The sequence below is a fragment of the Ursus maritimus genome, unplaced genomic scaffold (assembly GCF_017311325.1).
Source record: "Ursus maritimus isolate PB19 unplaced genomic scaffold, ASM1731132v1 scaffold_9, whole genome shotgun sequence".
Lineage (NCBI taxonomy): Eukaryota > Metazoa > Chordata > Mammalia > Carnivora > Ursidae > Ursus > Ursus maritimus.
This window is the reverse complement of record NW_024427107.1, coordinates 5,596,292-5,610,976: the sequence shown is the minus strand read 5'-3', so window position 1 is coordinate 5,610,976 and position 14,685 is coordinate 5,596,292. Positions and strand designations below refer to the sequence as shown.

General features: G+C 34.2%; 1 protein-coding gene across 3 annotated transcripts in view; it reads left to right on the top strand.

The window, feature by feature from the left end:
- Positions 1–14,685, top strand: part of RB1CC1 (RB1 inducible coiled-coil 1) — a 90,846-nt gene that overhangs the window by 71,431 nt on the left and 4,730 nt on the right. For 2 of the 3 annotated variants that reach the window (XM_040626170.1, XM_040626168.1), the window contains exons 19-22: positions 6,718–6,772; positions 7,786–7,833; positions 12,084–12,142; positions 14,245–14,381. In XM_040626170.1, coding sequence (XP_040482104.1) covers positions 6,718–6,772; positions 7,786–7,833; positions 12,084–12,142; positions 14,245–14,381 — 299 coding nt within the window. The remainder of the gene's footprint in view (positions 1–6,717; positions 6,773–7,785; positions 7,834–12,083; positions 12,143–14,244; positions 14,382–14,685) is intronic. The other variant, XM_040626169.1, reaches the window with a different exon arrangement.

Genomic DNA, 14,685 nt, shown 5'->3' with positions numbered 1-14,685 from the left:
CATATTCACTGATCACATGAAAAGGATTATGTGATTATCTGGATACAGAAATGACAACTGATAAAAGTCAGTGCCCATTAAAAATATTTTTTTAAAAACTTAGCAAACTAGGAATAGAGGGGAACTTTCTTAGTTTGAGAGCGTATACATGAGACACTTAGAGCAAACATATTCAATGTCGAAACATTTAGAGGCATTTTCCATAATTTTAGGAAGCATGCCAGAATGCCAGCTGTTATCATCATTATTCTGCAAGACAGTAAACATTAAGATTGGCAAGTAAAGTCTTAACTGTCACAATTTCATGATAATATGCTTTTCAAACCACATAGACCTAACAAACTATTAAAAATAATAAGACTACACATCAGAATGTATGTCATAAATATATCAAAATAGAGCAGTTTGCATATATTTATCAGCAAAAGCTGATTTGAATGCGTATGTGTGTATATATATACATATATGTATGTATATGTGTATACATGTGTGCATGTGTGTGTGGGTGTATGAGATCCCAATGAAAATTTAAGGAAATAATTTGTTAGTAATGAATTTAACAAAAAAATGTGCAAGACCCTTGTGGAGAAAGCTGTAGAACTTTATAAAAGATATTAAAAGGCTTGAATGTTAAAGATGGATGGAAATACAGTATTGTAAAGATACTGTTTTCTCATCAGATTTATTCAGTTATTTAATCTATGTGCAACAGAAATTTCAACAGGATACGTAGGTAAAATTTGATGTTGATTGTGAAAATTCATATAGAAAAATAAGTGTGCAAAAACAGTTGATAACATTTTCAAAAAATATCAGTGACTAGGAATTTATCCTGCTGGGTGTTAAGATATAGTCTTAAGCTATATAGATGATAATTAACTTTATATATTGTTGATAAAGTCACAGGTAAATAGATTACTAGAATTGGTTGTCTTGAATAAACCCATGGATGTATGGAAATTAATGGCATTTTAAATCAGTTTGGAAAAAGACATGAGACATTGGAGTAACCTATATTTTATATTATATACCAAAAACTATTATAGATGTGTAAAGACTGAAGATTTTTAACATACAGTATTTCTTAAAGTAGACTACTTTGAATGTGGAGTAAGGAAGTACAAGGAAAAGACTAATAAGTGTTAAATCAAAATTTCTCTCTTCCTTTCTCTGTCTCTCTCTTACAAATACACACAGAAATTTTTTAATTTGATGGATATATCTAGTTCCTTGGTTGCGGTGGTGGTATGAGTGTATGCATATGTCTAGACTCATCAAGATGCATAAATGAAATGTGCAGATTTTTGCGTGTATCAGTTATTATACCTCAATGAAACTAAGAAAAAGAAAGAAAATCGAAGCTAGGGCTGATAATGCCAACTTGGTCCTTTTCTAATTGCTTGTTAAATGTGCTAGGTTTCTACTTATTTCAGCCTACTTTAGGAATTCCCCCTTAATTTTCTATTTGTGTTTCTAAAGTTATTTAGACTTCCTAAAGTGTAAGTAACTAACTGCTTATTTTAGAAAAATTAAAAATAGTAATTTAGCAGTCATTCTTCAAGTTCCTTTTCTAAATAAGCAATATCAGAACTGGCAATAAACTCCTTAGGAATTAAAACCTTAGAACCCTTCCGAGAACCCTTCCGAGTCCTACTGAATGAGAAACTCCACATCGAATTCAGTTCTAATACATTAAGAAAATATCTCCTAACTATCAATGCAGATACTCTCAACAAATACGAATTGTAAGCCAAATCCAGCAGTACATAAAAGGGATTCTTACTGGGTTTATCCCAGTAATGCAATATTGGCTGAATATTTAAAAATTAGTTTATGTAATATACCATATTAGTATCAATAAAGAGAAAGCATTTAAACACTCAATAAAGTAAAAGTAAGCTGAGTAAGAGAACTTCCTCAGCTTAATAAAAGGCATCTAAGAAAGCCCACAGGTAAAATCATACTCGGTGATGAAAGAATGAATGCTTTTCCTATAAAAATCAAGAAGAAAAAGATCAGTTGAGGTTCTTCTATAAAGGGCATTCAGGCAAGGAAGAGAAATTACAGGCATCCATTCCATACTGGAAAGGAAGAAATAAAACTATCTCTATTTGTATCTATAACATGATCTTGTATATTGACAATCTCAAGAATTTCACTAAAATCTAAATACTTAAGAATAAATTTAACAAAAGAAGTTCAAGACTCATACACTGAAGGTTATAAAACATTGTTGAACAAAATTGAAGACCTAAAAAGACAGCCCATGTTCATTGATTGAAAGATTTAATCTTGGAACACCTGACTGACTCAGTCTGTAGAGCATACGACTCTTGATCTCAGGGTTGTGAGTTCAAGCCCCACGTTGGGTGTAGAGATTACTTAAAAATGAGATCTTAAAAAAAAAAGGAAGACTTAATTTTGTTGAGGTAGCAATACTCTTGTGATCTGCAGATTCAATACAATATTGCTGTTAAAATTTGCCTTTTTCTCAGAAATGGACAGTGGGTCCTAAAATTCATATGGAAATGCAGTGAACTCAAAATAACCAAAACAATATGCAAAAAAGAAAAATGAAATTGGAAACACACACATCTTTACTAGAAAAATTAATACAAAGCTAGGGCAATCAAGATAGTATGGCCTGATCTATATACATGTGTTTATATATCTATAGATGTGAATGTATATGTGTATTGAAATAGAATTGAGAATACAGAAATTAGCCCTTATATTTATAGTCAGTTGGACCTTTGCATTATGGCCAAAGGTGCCAAGACAATTCAGTGGAGAAATAATAGCCTTTGATTCAATAAATGCTGCTGGGACAGGTGGATATCCACATGCAAAAGAATGAAATTGGATCTTCTATTTACAAGACAACTTAACAAAATAGATCACGGACTTAAATGTAAAAGCTAAAATTACAAGTAAGTCTTTGTGACCTTACGTTAGGCAAATCCTCTTCCTGCAAGAATTAACATTTAGAAGATAAAATTCCTGCCTCAGTCAAGTTGCTTAAAATGTAATTAGGGAATTATACATGAAGAAGAATTTAAAACATTAAATTACAACACTACATTACAGCTAATACCAGACCTACAAAGAATCATAAGAGAAACTATGTACAATTATTCCCAACAAACTGGACAATCTAGAAGACATGGATACATTCCTAGAAACAAACAACCAAACAAGACTGAATCATGAAGAAATAGAAAATCTGAACAGGCCAATTAATAGTAAGGAGATCGAATCTGTAATCAAAAACGTCCCAGGAAAGAAAGTCCAGGACTGGGTGGCTTCCCTGGTGAATTCTATCAAACATTTTGTAAAGAAGAACTAATACCAAACTTCCTGAAACTATTCTAAAACTTAGAAGAGGAAAGAACTCTATTGAACTCATTATATGAAGCCAGCATTACCCTGATACCAAAACCTGACAAGGGAGGGAAAAGAAAAATACAGAGCAATATCCCTAATGAACAGAAGCAGAAATCCTCAGTAAAATATTCGTAAACTGAATTCAGCAGTACATTAAAAGGAGTATACGGGTGCCTGGGTGGCTCAGTTGTTTAATAATCTGCCTTTGACTCAGGTCATGATCCCAGGGTCCCAGGACTGAGTCTCACATCAGGCTCCCTGCTCAGCAGGGAGTCCTGCTTCTCCCTCTGCCCTTCATCCATCTCGTGCTCTTACTTGCTCTCTCTCAAAAAATAAAATATTTTTTGAAAAAAAGCATACACCGTGATCAAGTGGGATTTATTCAGGGATACAAGGGTAGTTCAGTATCTGCAAATCAGTGTGATACACCACATTAATAAAACGAAGGATGACAATCATTTAATCATTGCAATATACGAAGAAAAAGCACTTAATAAAATTTCCAACATCCTTTCATGATAAAAACTCTTAACAAAGTGGGTATAGAGTGAATGTACCTCAATAAGAAACCCTATATGAGGGTTGTACTATATGTACTATATGTACCTATATAAGAAACCCACATCATACTCACCAGTGCAAAGCTAAAAGTTGTTAAAATCAGGAATAAGACAAAGATGCCCACTCTTGCCCGTTTTATTCAACATAGTGTAATGGAGTACTAGCCAGAGCAATTAGGCAAGAAAACGAAATTTTAAAAACCCCAAATAGGTAAGGAAGAAGTAAAATTATCTCTTTGCAGATGACATGATGTTATATGTAGAAAACCCTAAACACCACCAAAAACTGTTAGAACTAATCATAAATTCAGTAAAGTTGCAGGACATGAAATCAGTAATGTTTTTATATGCTAATGAACTAAAAAAGAGATTTGAGGAAACAATCCCATTTACAGTTGCATCAAAAAATAAAATAGCTAGGAATAAATTTAACCAAGGAGGTGAAAGATTTGTACAGTGAAAACTATAAGACATTGGTGAAATTGAAGACGACACAAAAATAAATGGAAAGGTATCCTGTATTCATGGATTGCAAGATTAATATTGTTTAAAATATCTACTAACCAAAGCATTCTGCAGATTTCAGGCAATCCTATCAAAATTTATATGGCATTTCACACAGAAATAGAAAAGAGCAATCCTGAAATTCACGTGAAGCAACAAAACACCCTGAGTAGCCAAAGCAGTCTTGAGCAAGAGGAACAAAGCTGGAGACCTCACACTTCCTGATTTCAAACTGTATTACAATGCTGCTCAATGAACAGAATGGAGATTCTAGAAAGCAAACCCCATATATTAGGCAACTAAAATTTGACAAGGGAGCAAAGAAAACTAATGGGGAAAGGATAGTATCTTCAATAAATTGTGTTGGGAAAACTGGATAGCTACATACAAAAGAATGAAATTGAATCCCTGTGTTACATCATACACAAAAATCATCTCAAAATGGATTAAAGACTTGAACATAAGACCTGAAACCATAAAACTCATGGAAGAAAATATAGGAGGCGAGGTCCTTAACATTGGCTGTGGCAGTGATTTGGGGGGTTTTTCACTGGAAGCAAAGGCAACAAAGATAAACAGGTGGGGCTATAAAAAGCTTCTATATATAAACAAAATGAAAAGGCCACCTATGGAGTGGGGAAAAAATATATGCAAATCATATATATATGATAAATTATTAATGTCTGAAATACCTAACAAATTCATACAACTCAATAGCAAAGAAACAACCCAGGTAAAAAGTAGGCAAAAATTAGGTGTTTTTTCAAAGATGACATGCAGATGGCCAACAAGTAATGAAAAGGTGCTCAGTGTCACTAGTAATCAGGGAAATAAAAATAAAACCACAAGATACCAGTCACCTCATCTCTATCAGGAAGTCTATTATTAAAGAGACAATCAGTAGATGACAAATGCTGGCAAGAATGTGGAGAAGGAGCCCTCATGTACTATTTGTGGGAATGTAAACACTGGCACAGCCACTATAGAAAACAGGATGGAGGCTCTTCAAGAAATTAAAGGTAGAACCACCATATGATCCAGCTGTCTCATCTCTGGGTATATACATGCAAAGGAAATGAAACCATCATCTCAAAGAGATTCCTGTACTCCCATGTTCATTGCAGCATTATTCACAGTAGCCAACATATGGAAACATCCTAAGTATTCCTCAGTGGATGAATAAAGAAAATGGGTAAGAAAATGGTGAATAAAAATATATAATGGATTATTATTCGGCCATAAGAAAGAAGGAAATTCTGCCCTTTGAAACAATGTAGATGAACCTGGAGGCCATTATGCTAAGAAAAATAAGCCAGACTAAGAAAGACAAATACCGCATAGTATACCTTATATGTAGGCTCTTTAAATAAGAAGTCAAACTCAGAATAGAAAAGTGGTTGCCAAGAGACAGGAGGTGAGGGAAAAACGTTGCAAACTTCCAGTTATACGGTGAATAAGACCTGAGGATATATAGAACGTGTGGACAGTAAATGATAACACTGTGTTGTATATTTGAAATTTGATAGGAGAGTAGAATTTCAGTGTTCTCCCTGCCTTGTAAAAAAGGTAAGTGATGGAGCTGTTAGCTAACTCAGTGGAGGGTCTGCTTTCACACTGTGTACATATATCAAATCATATTTTATACTTTGAATGTCTCACACTTTTATTTCCTAATAGTAGTAAAAATAAAAATACAAGCCGACACCCTGTTACATTTTTTCTTTTCTGAGTACTTTAGTGTGATGGGCAGATTCACACATGGCACAGTAACTAGCACATTTATAGTCATTTAGTAGTACTTTTGAAGTCTTCATTGATACTTGGTTTATTTTTTGTAAAATAAAACTTTAAGTTCTGTAGCTTACTCAAGGGTGTGTAGCATTTTGTTTTGTTTCTAGTTTTAATAGTGAAGCCACCCAAGAAGTACCACTTGATTGGTAACATGGGTTAACCCACACATAGGAAGAAGAGTGGTTCTTAATCCCTGGGGGAAAAAAACTTAAAATTCAAAAGACCTTAGTTCTAGAAAAATGCATGCACAAAGTTTTGCTTATAATTTCAAATGGTTTGTAGATCTGGGTTCAAGACCTGGTACAAAGAATATACACCATTAAAATCCTAATTTAAACAGGCTGCTTTTGAAAATTTAGTGCAAACCTTTAAATTTTTTAAGTGCTCTGTATTAATAGTTAAATTTCCAAATCTTACTGGAAAATGTAAAATCCAGAATTTTAAACAACTGAAACTAAAATAAATCATTCTCTTTTAGAGAAAATATACATATGCTATCTGAAGAAAAACAGAGAATAATGCTGTTAGAACGAGTAAGTAAATTGCTTTCTTGAACTACAGTGCTTGCTGTGTTCCCTCTGGGGATGCAGTTACATAAACCTTATATTGAAAACATACCCAGTTGTGTTTATAAATTAGATCCTTTTTTTTATGGTCACTTTTGTGGTTAATGTTTTGAGAAATCCTGTCTGTCTTTTTTTTTTTTTTTTTAACCCAACTGGCTAAATGTTTGGCAGTAGTATTTCAGTCCTCTTATTTTCATTTCTTGCCAATAAATGAAGTCTCTGTCAGTAAGATAGATTGGTGATCTTTATAAAATGAATATATGGAATAATGGTTTTATTCAATAGCAGTTCAGAATGTAGCAAAACATTATAAATGTGAACTTCATGTATTTCAGAAGCAAGATAACTATTTTCTAGAATTGGGTGAAAATAGAATATGTATAATGAAGAAGAAAAGTTAAGGGGTTTTTTTAGAGATTAATTGAACAAAAAAATTTGGCAATAAGGGGTTTCCTCCCAGTTTTACTATCAGGTTATATATAATTTTGATCCAAAGTTAACGTATGTTTATTCATAGACCACTTTTCATTCCTTTGGCTTTTAAGACTTTCTGCATTTTCTTTATTAAAAGGTTGTGTGATCACCTTTGTCAGAATCAGCTGGGGTGTGTATTAACAATTACAGAATCCTCCTCTTAGGCCATACCTATTCCTATCTCCTGTCTACCCCCTATATAGAGTCTTTGGGGATAGATCTCAGCTATTTATTGCATATTTACAAGTGCCACAAGTAATTGTAATGCATATTAAACTGTGAGAACTCTAGGCTTAGGTAAGTGTACCTAAAATTGTTCTAATTCTCTCTTAAGCCTGTAAATAATTAAAACAGTTGGAAACAACCCATAAAAAAGAATACACTCACTAATTTTTCATACTAGATCAGAACATTAATGTGAAGATTCAGGAAATTTTGACAATTATTAAGTTTCAATTTGAGAAGGTACAGGGCATAAACCACAGGTCTCTTTTTTTCTCCCACAGACATTACAGCTGAAAGAAGAAGAAAACAAGCGGTTAAATCAAAGACTGGTAAGTTATTTTTCTTACCCAATAGATGTTGGCATTTCAAAGTGTTTTGTATTATCTTTTATTATAAATACTATCAGAGATATGTATGGGTTGATTAATTTATTTCTAGTAGTTTCATTGGGCCATGTGGGTCATTAATGAATTGATTCTCAGAGTGATGACCTCAGAGTGATGACCTTGGGTCAGAGTTACTACTATCTGTGGCCATAGAGCTGACCACGTGAACTACCTTACTAATGTTAAAATCAGTCAATAAAATCAACGCAGTGTTTCTGATTAAAAAGCTATGATCATTCAGGATCCCATAATTACATGTATTTGTAACATCAAGTTAGGATTCTTAAATAGGTAACTAAGTTAGAGGTACTTTTCACAGGCCTTTTGAAAATTAACATGTTCACATGTAAGTGTGCATAATTAATACGTTGTATCCCTTCCCCTTTTTTTCCTTTAAATTCAGTTAATTAACATATAGTGTATTATTAGTTTCAGAGGTAGAGGTCAGTGAGTCATCAGTCTTATGTAACACCCAGTGCTCATTATATCATGTGCCTTCTTTAATGTCCATTACCCAGTTACCCCATCCCCCATCCCCTCTCCTCCAACAACCCTGTTTGTTTCCTATGGTTAAGAGTCTCTTATGGTTTGTCTTCCTCTCTTTTTTTATTTGTTGTGGTTGGTTTTTTTTGTTGTTTTTTCTTTTATGTATACTGTTCGACCTTGATACCTTGCATGAGACACTATATGGTCTTCTGAATTAATCTTGGTTCTACTCTAACCTGCAAACTTAACCAATTACTTAAAGTTATACAGTTGAACTTACATGCTTTAATAAAGCAATTCATTTTTTAAGTTCTAATAATCGTTATTTACAAAAAAATAGGAATAATCTAAGGCCTGTGTTCAATACTTTTGATTGAAAAGTTTTAAGGCACTGATTAGAATTGAGCTTTTTAAAGATTGTGTCTTGTAGGGAAACATCTGCTTTCTTTCATAGGCCCTTCTTCCCCAACTTAAACAGCATAAATTACATCTTAATTCTACAGTCATCAGTCATATAGACAATTAGTCTGTAGTCATTCTAGTCAATCATTAATTTATCACCAAGACAATCTTAAGGCTATTTGCTGTTTTTATAAGCAGAGCAAACTGTTGTTCAAAAAGACTGAGAAGAGTTGCCTATCCCAAACATCATTCAGTATGCTGTTTAATGCAGTATTTCCAATAGGATATAAGCTGTGTTTGGCAAGGGTTATAGTCAGTTTTGTCTGTTGTTAGCACCTGGGATAGTAGTAACTGATACACAGTTGATGCTTGGGAAGTGTTTATGAATGAAAGATTTTTGCCCTTCAGATCCAGAGAATACCCCACTCCCACCCAGAGAGGTGTCTCAGTGTAAAGCATACTTTCATATCAATTTACAACTGTTTTCACAGTTTTTTCTTAAATCTAAGCCCTCATTTATAATAAATATATGAAAAACTTAAGCTTTTTTAAACATCAAAATAAAATTGAATATGGTCTAGAAGATGGATAGTCAAACTTGTCTTCACTGGCAGCATATAGACCATTTGGGTGATTCTTTTTTTTTTTTTTTTTTTTTTTTTTTTTTTTAATAATGATTTTTTATTATATTATGTTAGTCACCATACAGTACATCCCCGGTTTTCGATGTAAGGCTCGATGATTCATTAGTTGTGTATAACACCCAGTGCACCATGCAATATGTGCCCTCCTTACTACCCATCACCGGTCTATCCCATTCCCCTACCCCCCTCCCCTCTGTAGCCCTCAGTTTGTTTCTCATAGTCCATAGTCTCTCATGTTTCATTCCATTTGGGTGATTCTGATAATAAGTTGCTACACTTTTAGGCCTTTCTATTCATTATTTATTGTTGTTTCATTTTGTTTCCAAATGCTAATGAGACCCTGCATCATTCTAGATAATGTTCAGAGGGCAGTGGAAGAAATTCTGAGCATCAGAATTAGACTTATTAAACAAAGAGAAATCCATTTATTTGTCCTTGATTTGTACAACTGTGTAACGGACCCACTGTGCTTAGAAAGTATAGGTATCCTTGCCATCCTTTCTGGCCCAAGACCATGGGACACATGTCCTATGTATCGTGTGGTGGCATAAAAAATGGATTAAAGCCTGTTTGAAGAGCAAACAGTCCCATCTGAGCTAAGGCAACATTCTTCATCAGCTAGCATGTCCCATTCCATTGTGCTCATCAGGAGAGGAAATGAATGACAATCACACCTTTCATTATTTAGCATCTGATGAGAATAGTGGGGGTTTTTTTAATAAAAATTTTTTATTATGTTAGTCACCATACAGTATATCCTTAGTTTTTGATGTAATGCTCCATAATTCATTATTTGCGTATAACACCCAGTGCACCATGCAATATGTACCCTCCTTAATACCCATCACCGGCCTATCCCAATTCCCCACCCCACTCTCCTCTGAAGCCCTCTGTTTCCAGAGTCCACAGTCTCTCATGGGTCATTCCCCCTTCTGTTTACCCCCTTCATTCTTCCCTTCCTTCTCCTACCGATCTTCCTGCTATTTCTTATGTTCCATAAATGAGTGAAACCATATGATAATTGTCTTTCTCTGCTTGACTTATTTCACTTAGCATAATCTCCTCCAGTCCCGTCCATGTTGCTGCAAATGTTGGGTAATCGTTCTTTCTGATGACTAAAGAATATTCCTATGGACCACATCTTCTTAATCCAGTCATCTGTTGAAGGGCATCTCGGCTCCTTCTACAATTTAGCTATTGTGAACAATGCTGCTATGAACATTGGGGTGCATATGGCCCTTCTCTTCACTACGTCTGTATCTTTGGGGTGAATACCCAGTAGTGCAATTACTGGATCTTAGGGTAGCTCAATTTTTAACTTTTTAAGGGACCTCCACACTGTTCTCCAAAGTGGCTGTACCAACTTGCATTCCTACCAACAGTGTAAGAGGGATCTCCTTTCTCCACATCCTCTCCAACATTTGTTGTTTCCTGCCTTGTCCATTTTTGCCATTCTAACTGGCGTAAGGTGGTATCTCAGTGTGGTTTTGATTTGAATTTCCCTGATGGCTAATGATTTTGAACATTTTTTCATGTGTCTGATAGCCATTTGTATGTCTTCATTGGAAAAGTATCTGTTCATATCTTCTGCCCATTTTATGATTTATTTGTTTCTCATGTATTGAGTTTGAGAAGTTCTTTGTAGATCTTGGATACCAGTCTTTTATCTGTAGTGTCATTTGCAGATATCTTCTCCCATTCCGTGGGCTGCCTCTTGGTTTTTTTTGACTGTTTCCTTGGCTGTGCAGAAGCTTTTTATCTTGATGAAGTCCCACAAATTAATTTTTTCTTTTGTTTCTCTTGCCCTTGGAGATGTGTCATGAAAAAGTTGCTGTGGCCGATGTCAAAGAGGTTGCTGCCTATGTTCTCCTCTAGGATTTTGTTGGATTCCTGTCTCACATCGAGGTCTTTTCATCCATTTAGAGTTTATCTTTCTGTATGGTGTGAGAGAGTGGTCAAGTTTCATTCTTTTGCATGTAACTGTCCAATTTTCCCAGCACCATTTATTGAAGAGACTGTCTTTTTTCCACTGGATGTTTTTTCCCGCTTTGTCAAAGATTAGTTGCCCAAAGAGCCAAGGGTCCATTTCTGGGTTCTCTGAGAATAGTGGGTTTTTAAACTGAAGTTCTCAGAAGTTGCCTTGAAGGTAAGTGAGGGACGTTACCAACTCTCAGAACTTTATTCTCCCACCCGCATTTTAACCAGAGGAGTATTGTATTTATTTGTTTTCCTAGTTAGATATTGGACCTTTGAATAAGATTTTCCTAAAGAGTTTTTTGGTTTGTTCTTTTACCAAAAGGAAAGATTTGAAACTGATGTATTATAATTGGGAAACGCTTCTCCAAAACTTTTCAGTTTCTACTCTGTGATTTTTTTAATATTAACTATGTAATTATAAATAAAATATGATTCTATATTTAAATAGTTTTTAATGCAGCCAAATTTGATTAAGAAAATACCATAAGTAAAAATGTAGGTGAATTTGTCCACTGCAGATCATTGTTGAGGAAAGGAATTATATTAATGAACCTCATATTTGGACTCTTTAAAAGCTGGGACACAGATGTGAATATGTGTGACATCGAAAGAAATTTTTGCAGCAAGGACCTAATAAGCATATGTGGTGCTCTAATTGTATGAGCTTTATTCATTTTTTTTTAGATGTCTCAGAGCATGTCTTCAGTATCCTCAAGGCATTCTGAAAAGATAGCTATTAGAGAGTAAGTATTATATTTTTATTTTCTGTTTTCCGTGTGAAATAAATTTATTGATTTGGATAGTATTGAATTGTTAATGAAAATATTTTTCAGTGGCTCTAATTCTCCAGATTCAGGTGCATTCAGCTGAGTGTTTTGTACCCATTGGTAGTAAAAATTTTTTATTAGAAAGTGTAGTTTTTTCTCAATTATTATTCTTGGAAATATTAGGATTATATTTGAAGTCATTATTACAGCTTCAGTTATCATTTATACACAAATAGTCCTTTTGACTCTACTTCACTTTTCAGCTAATGCCATCTCTTTTAAATCCCATTTATTACCTTAGCCTTTTACATTTTAGATTGGAGAGTCAATTAGATTGGAGATTTTTTAAGTTGCAGTGTTTCCTCATTTTTATTTTTCAGACTTCATTTTATTGATACACTACAAATTCATAATATACTATTTATCAGTTGAATAATTTCATAGACAGTCTTCTAGAACCACATTATACTGTAGTAGTATATTGGGTTTTGGCATGGGCTATTTGAAAGGAGAGTCCCTGTAGTAAAGTTTTCAAAAAGCATTGTTAGCAACACATGGACACTGGTCAGTCTTCTATACCTGTCAGGATAGATACAAAAATCAGATCTGTCAACTTAATTTTTGGTTCCTAGGCATCTGTGGTTTCTGACTTCAACTTCTCATTAGAATTTTATCTTTTCTCAGTGATGTTAAAAACGCTAGCTGGTATCTGCTTTTATGTATCAGCTGTATGTCATATCAAATCCAGTTTCTGGCCTTTAAAGATTAGAGTGAGATGAGCTTTAAAAAAAAAAACAACAACAACTTTTTTTAACTGCCTAAAGAGAGGCTCTGTCCACCTTTTTGAAGGCGTCCAGGTACTTAGCCACAAGAGTGCCTGCCACATCTTGTTAGGTAGGCATCAAGTATTTGTAGGATAAGCAATTAATGAAAAAGCTGTTATCCTTTAAAAGCTTTCCCAGTGAGTTTGATGATTTAGCAGGTGCGGGGCCTACTAAATTAAATTATCTTGACAACTAAGAAATCTGAGATTGACTTTCTTTTTTTTTTATTTTTTTTAAGTTTTTTATTTTAATTCTAGTACAGTTAACGTATAGTGTTATATTAGTTTAGGTATACAATGTAGTGATTCCACAATTCTACGTGTTACTCAGTGCTCATCATGATAAGTGTACTCTTAATCTCCATCACCTATTTCGCCCATCCCCCCCCACCTCCCCTCTGGTAACCATCACTACTCTTACTCAACATAGTACGGGAAGTCCTAGCCACGACAGTTAGACAACAAGAAGAAATAAAAGACATCCAAATTGGCAAGGAAGAAGTAAAACTTCCACTATTTGCAGATGACATGATACTATATAGAAAACCCCAAGGGTTCCATCAAAAAACTACTAGAACTGATAAATTCAGTAAGGTCACAAGATTAACTTTCAAGACCTGTACAGATTTTGTACATTTCTAAAAATTATTCTGAAGACACAGAACCAATTAAATTATATGGGCAGTTGTACCCATTTCTTTCTTTTGCTCCTTCTTTCAGGCCTTCACCCTAAAGCAGTAATTTCCATTGACTTGTTTAAAACTAGTTAAGTATATGAACTGAGCATAGTAGGTTTTTCTTTCAAATTGAAGAGCTCTATACCTAGAGACAGGAAAAATTGTACGTAGTCTTTCTTTGCTGTAACTGTAAGTTCACTTGGAATTTGTTTCATGTTCTAAGATGGAAGATGAGGATAAATATCCTCTTCCTGTGATTGGTGACTATAATGGTGCTTTTTTTCTCCCCTTCATCCAAGCATCTGTTTTGTTTTTTTAAACAATAGATGGTATTGGGGATTTATAAATTTTGGTCTTTTGACAGTCATGGGCATTATCCTTTGAACATGTGCTGTGTATGACCAGCATTCCCACTGGGAGCAGGGTAGAGTTAAAAAAAAAAAAAAAATGTTAATGTGAGTTTTAATAATGCATTGATATTTGAATATAGAGTTGAACATTGCAGAATATATACTTAAAGTTTTCAGAAGAGGATGACAGTAACCATTGAGGACAATAAATTATATTCCTTTATTCAGTTTTCAGGTGGGAGATTTGGTACTCATCATCCTAGATGAGCGCCATGACAATTACGTGTTATTTACTGTTAGTCCAACCTTGTATTTTCTGCATTCGGAGTCTTTGCCTGCCCTGGATCTCAAACCAGGTGAGGGTGGTAAGTGTCATATCCATAACTAAAATATTAAACCTTGAGTATAGAGAATATATCAAAGACGTTTCTACCCTCTTATCTAATTATAACAGAATTAAATCACTAAGAAGGAACTCTGCTTAATATGTTTGTTTTTTGTAAAATCTGCATTATACAGATTATTTTCCTGGATTTTGTGAACTGTTCAAAGTTAGAGTGTATTTAATACGATTGGGTCCAGTATCTCATACCCTAGCAAAAGCAGAATTATATTGTCAGAATTCCCATATAAATGCAACCTATTTGAGCTTTAGTTCACACTCATTTG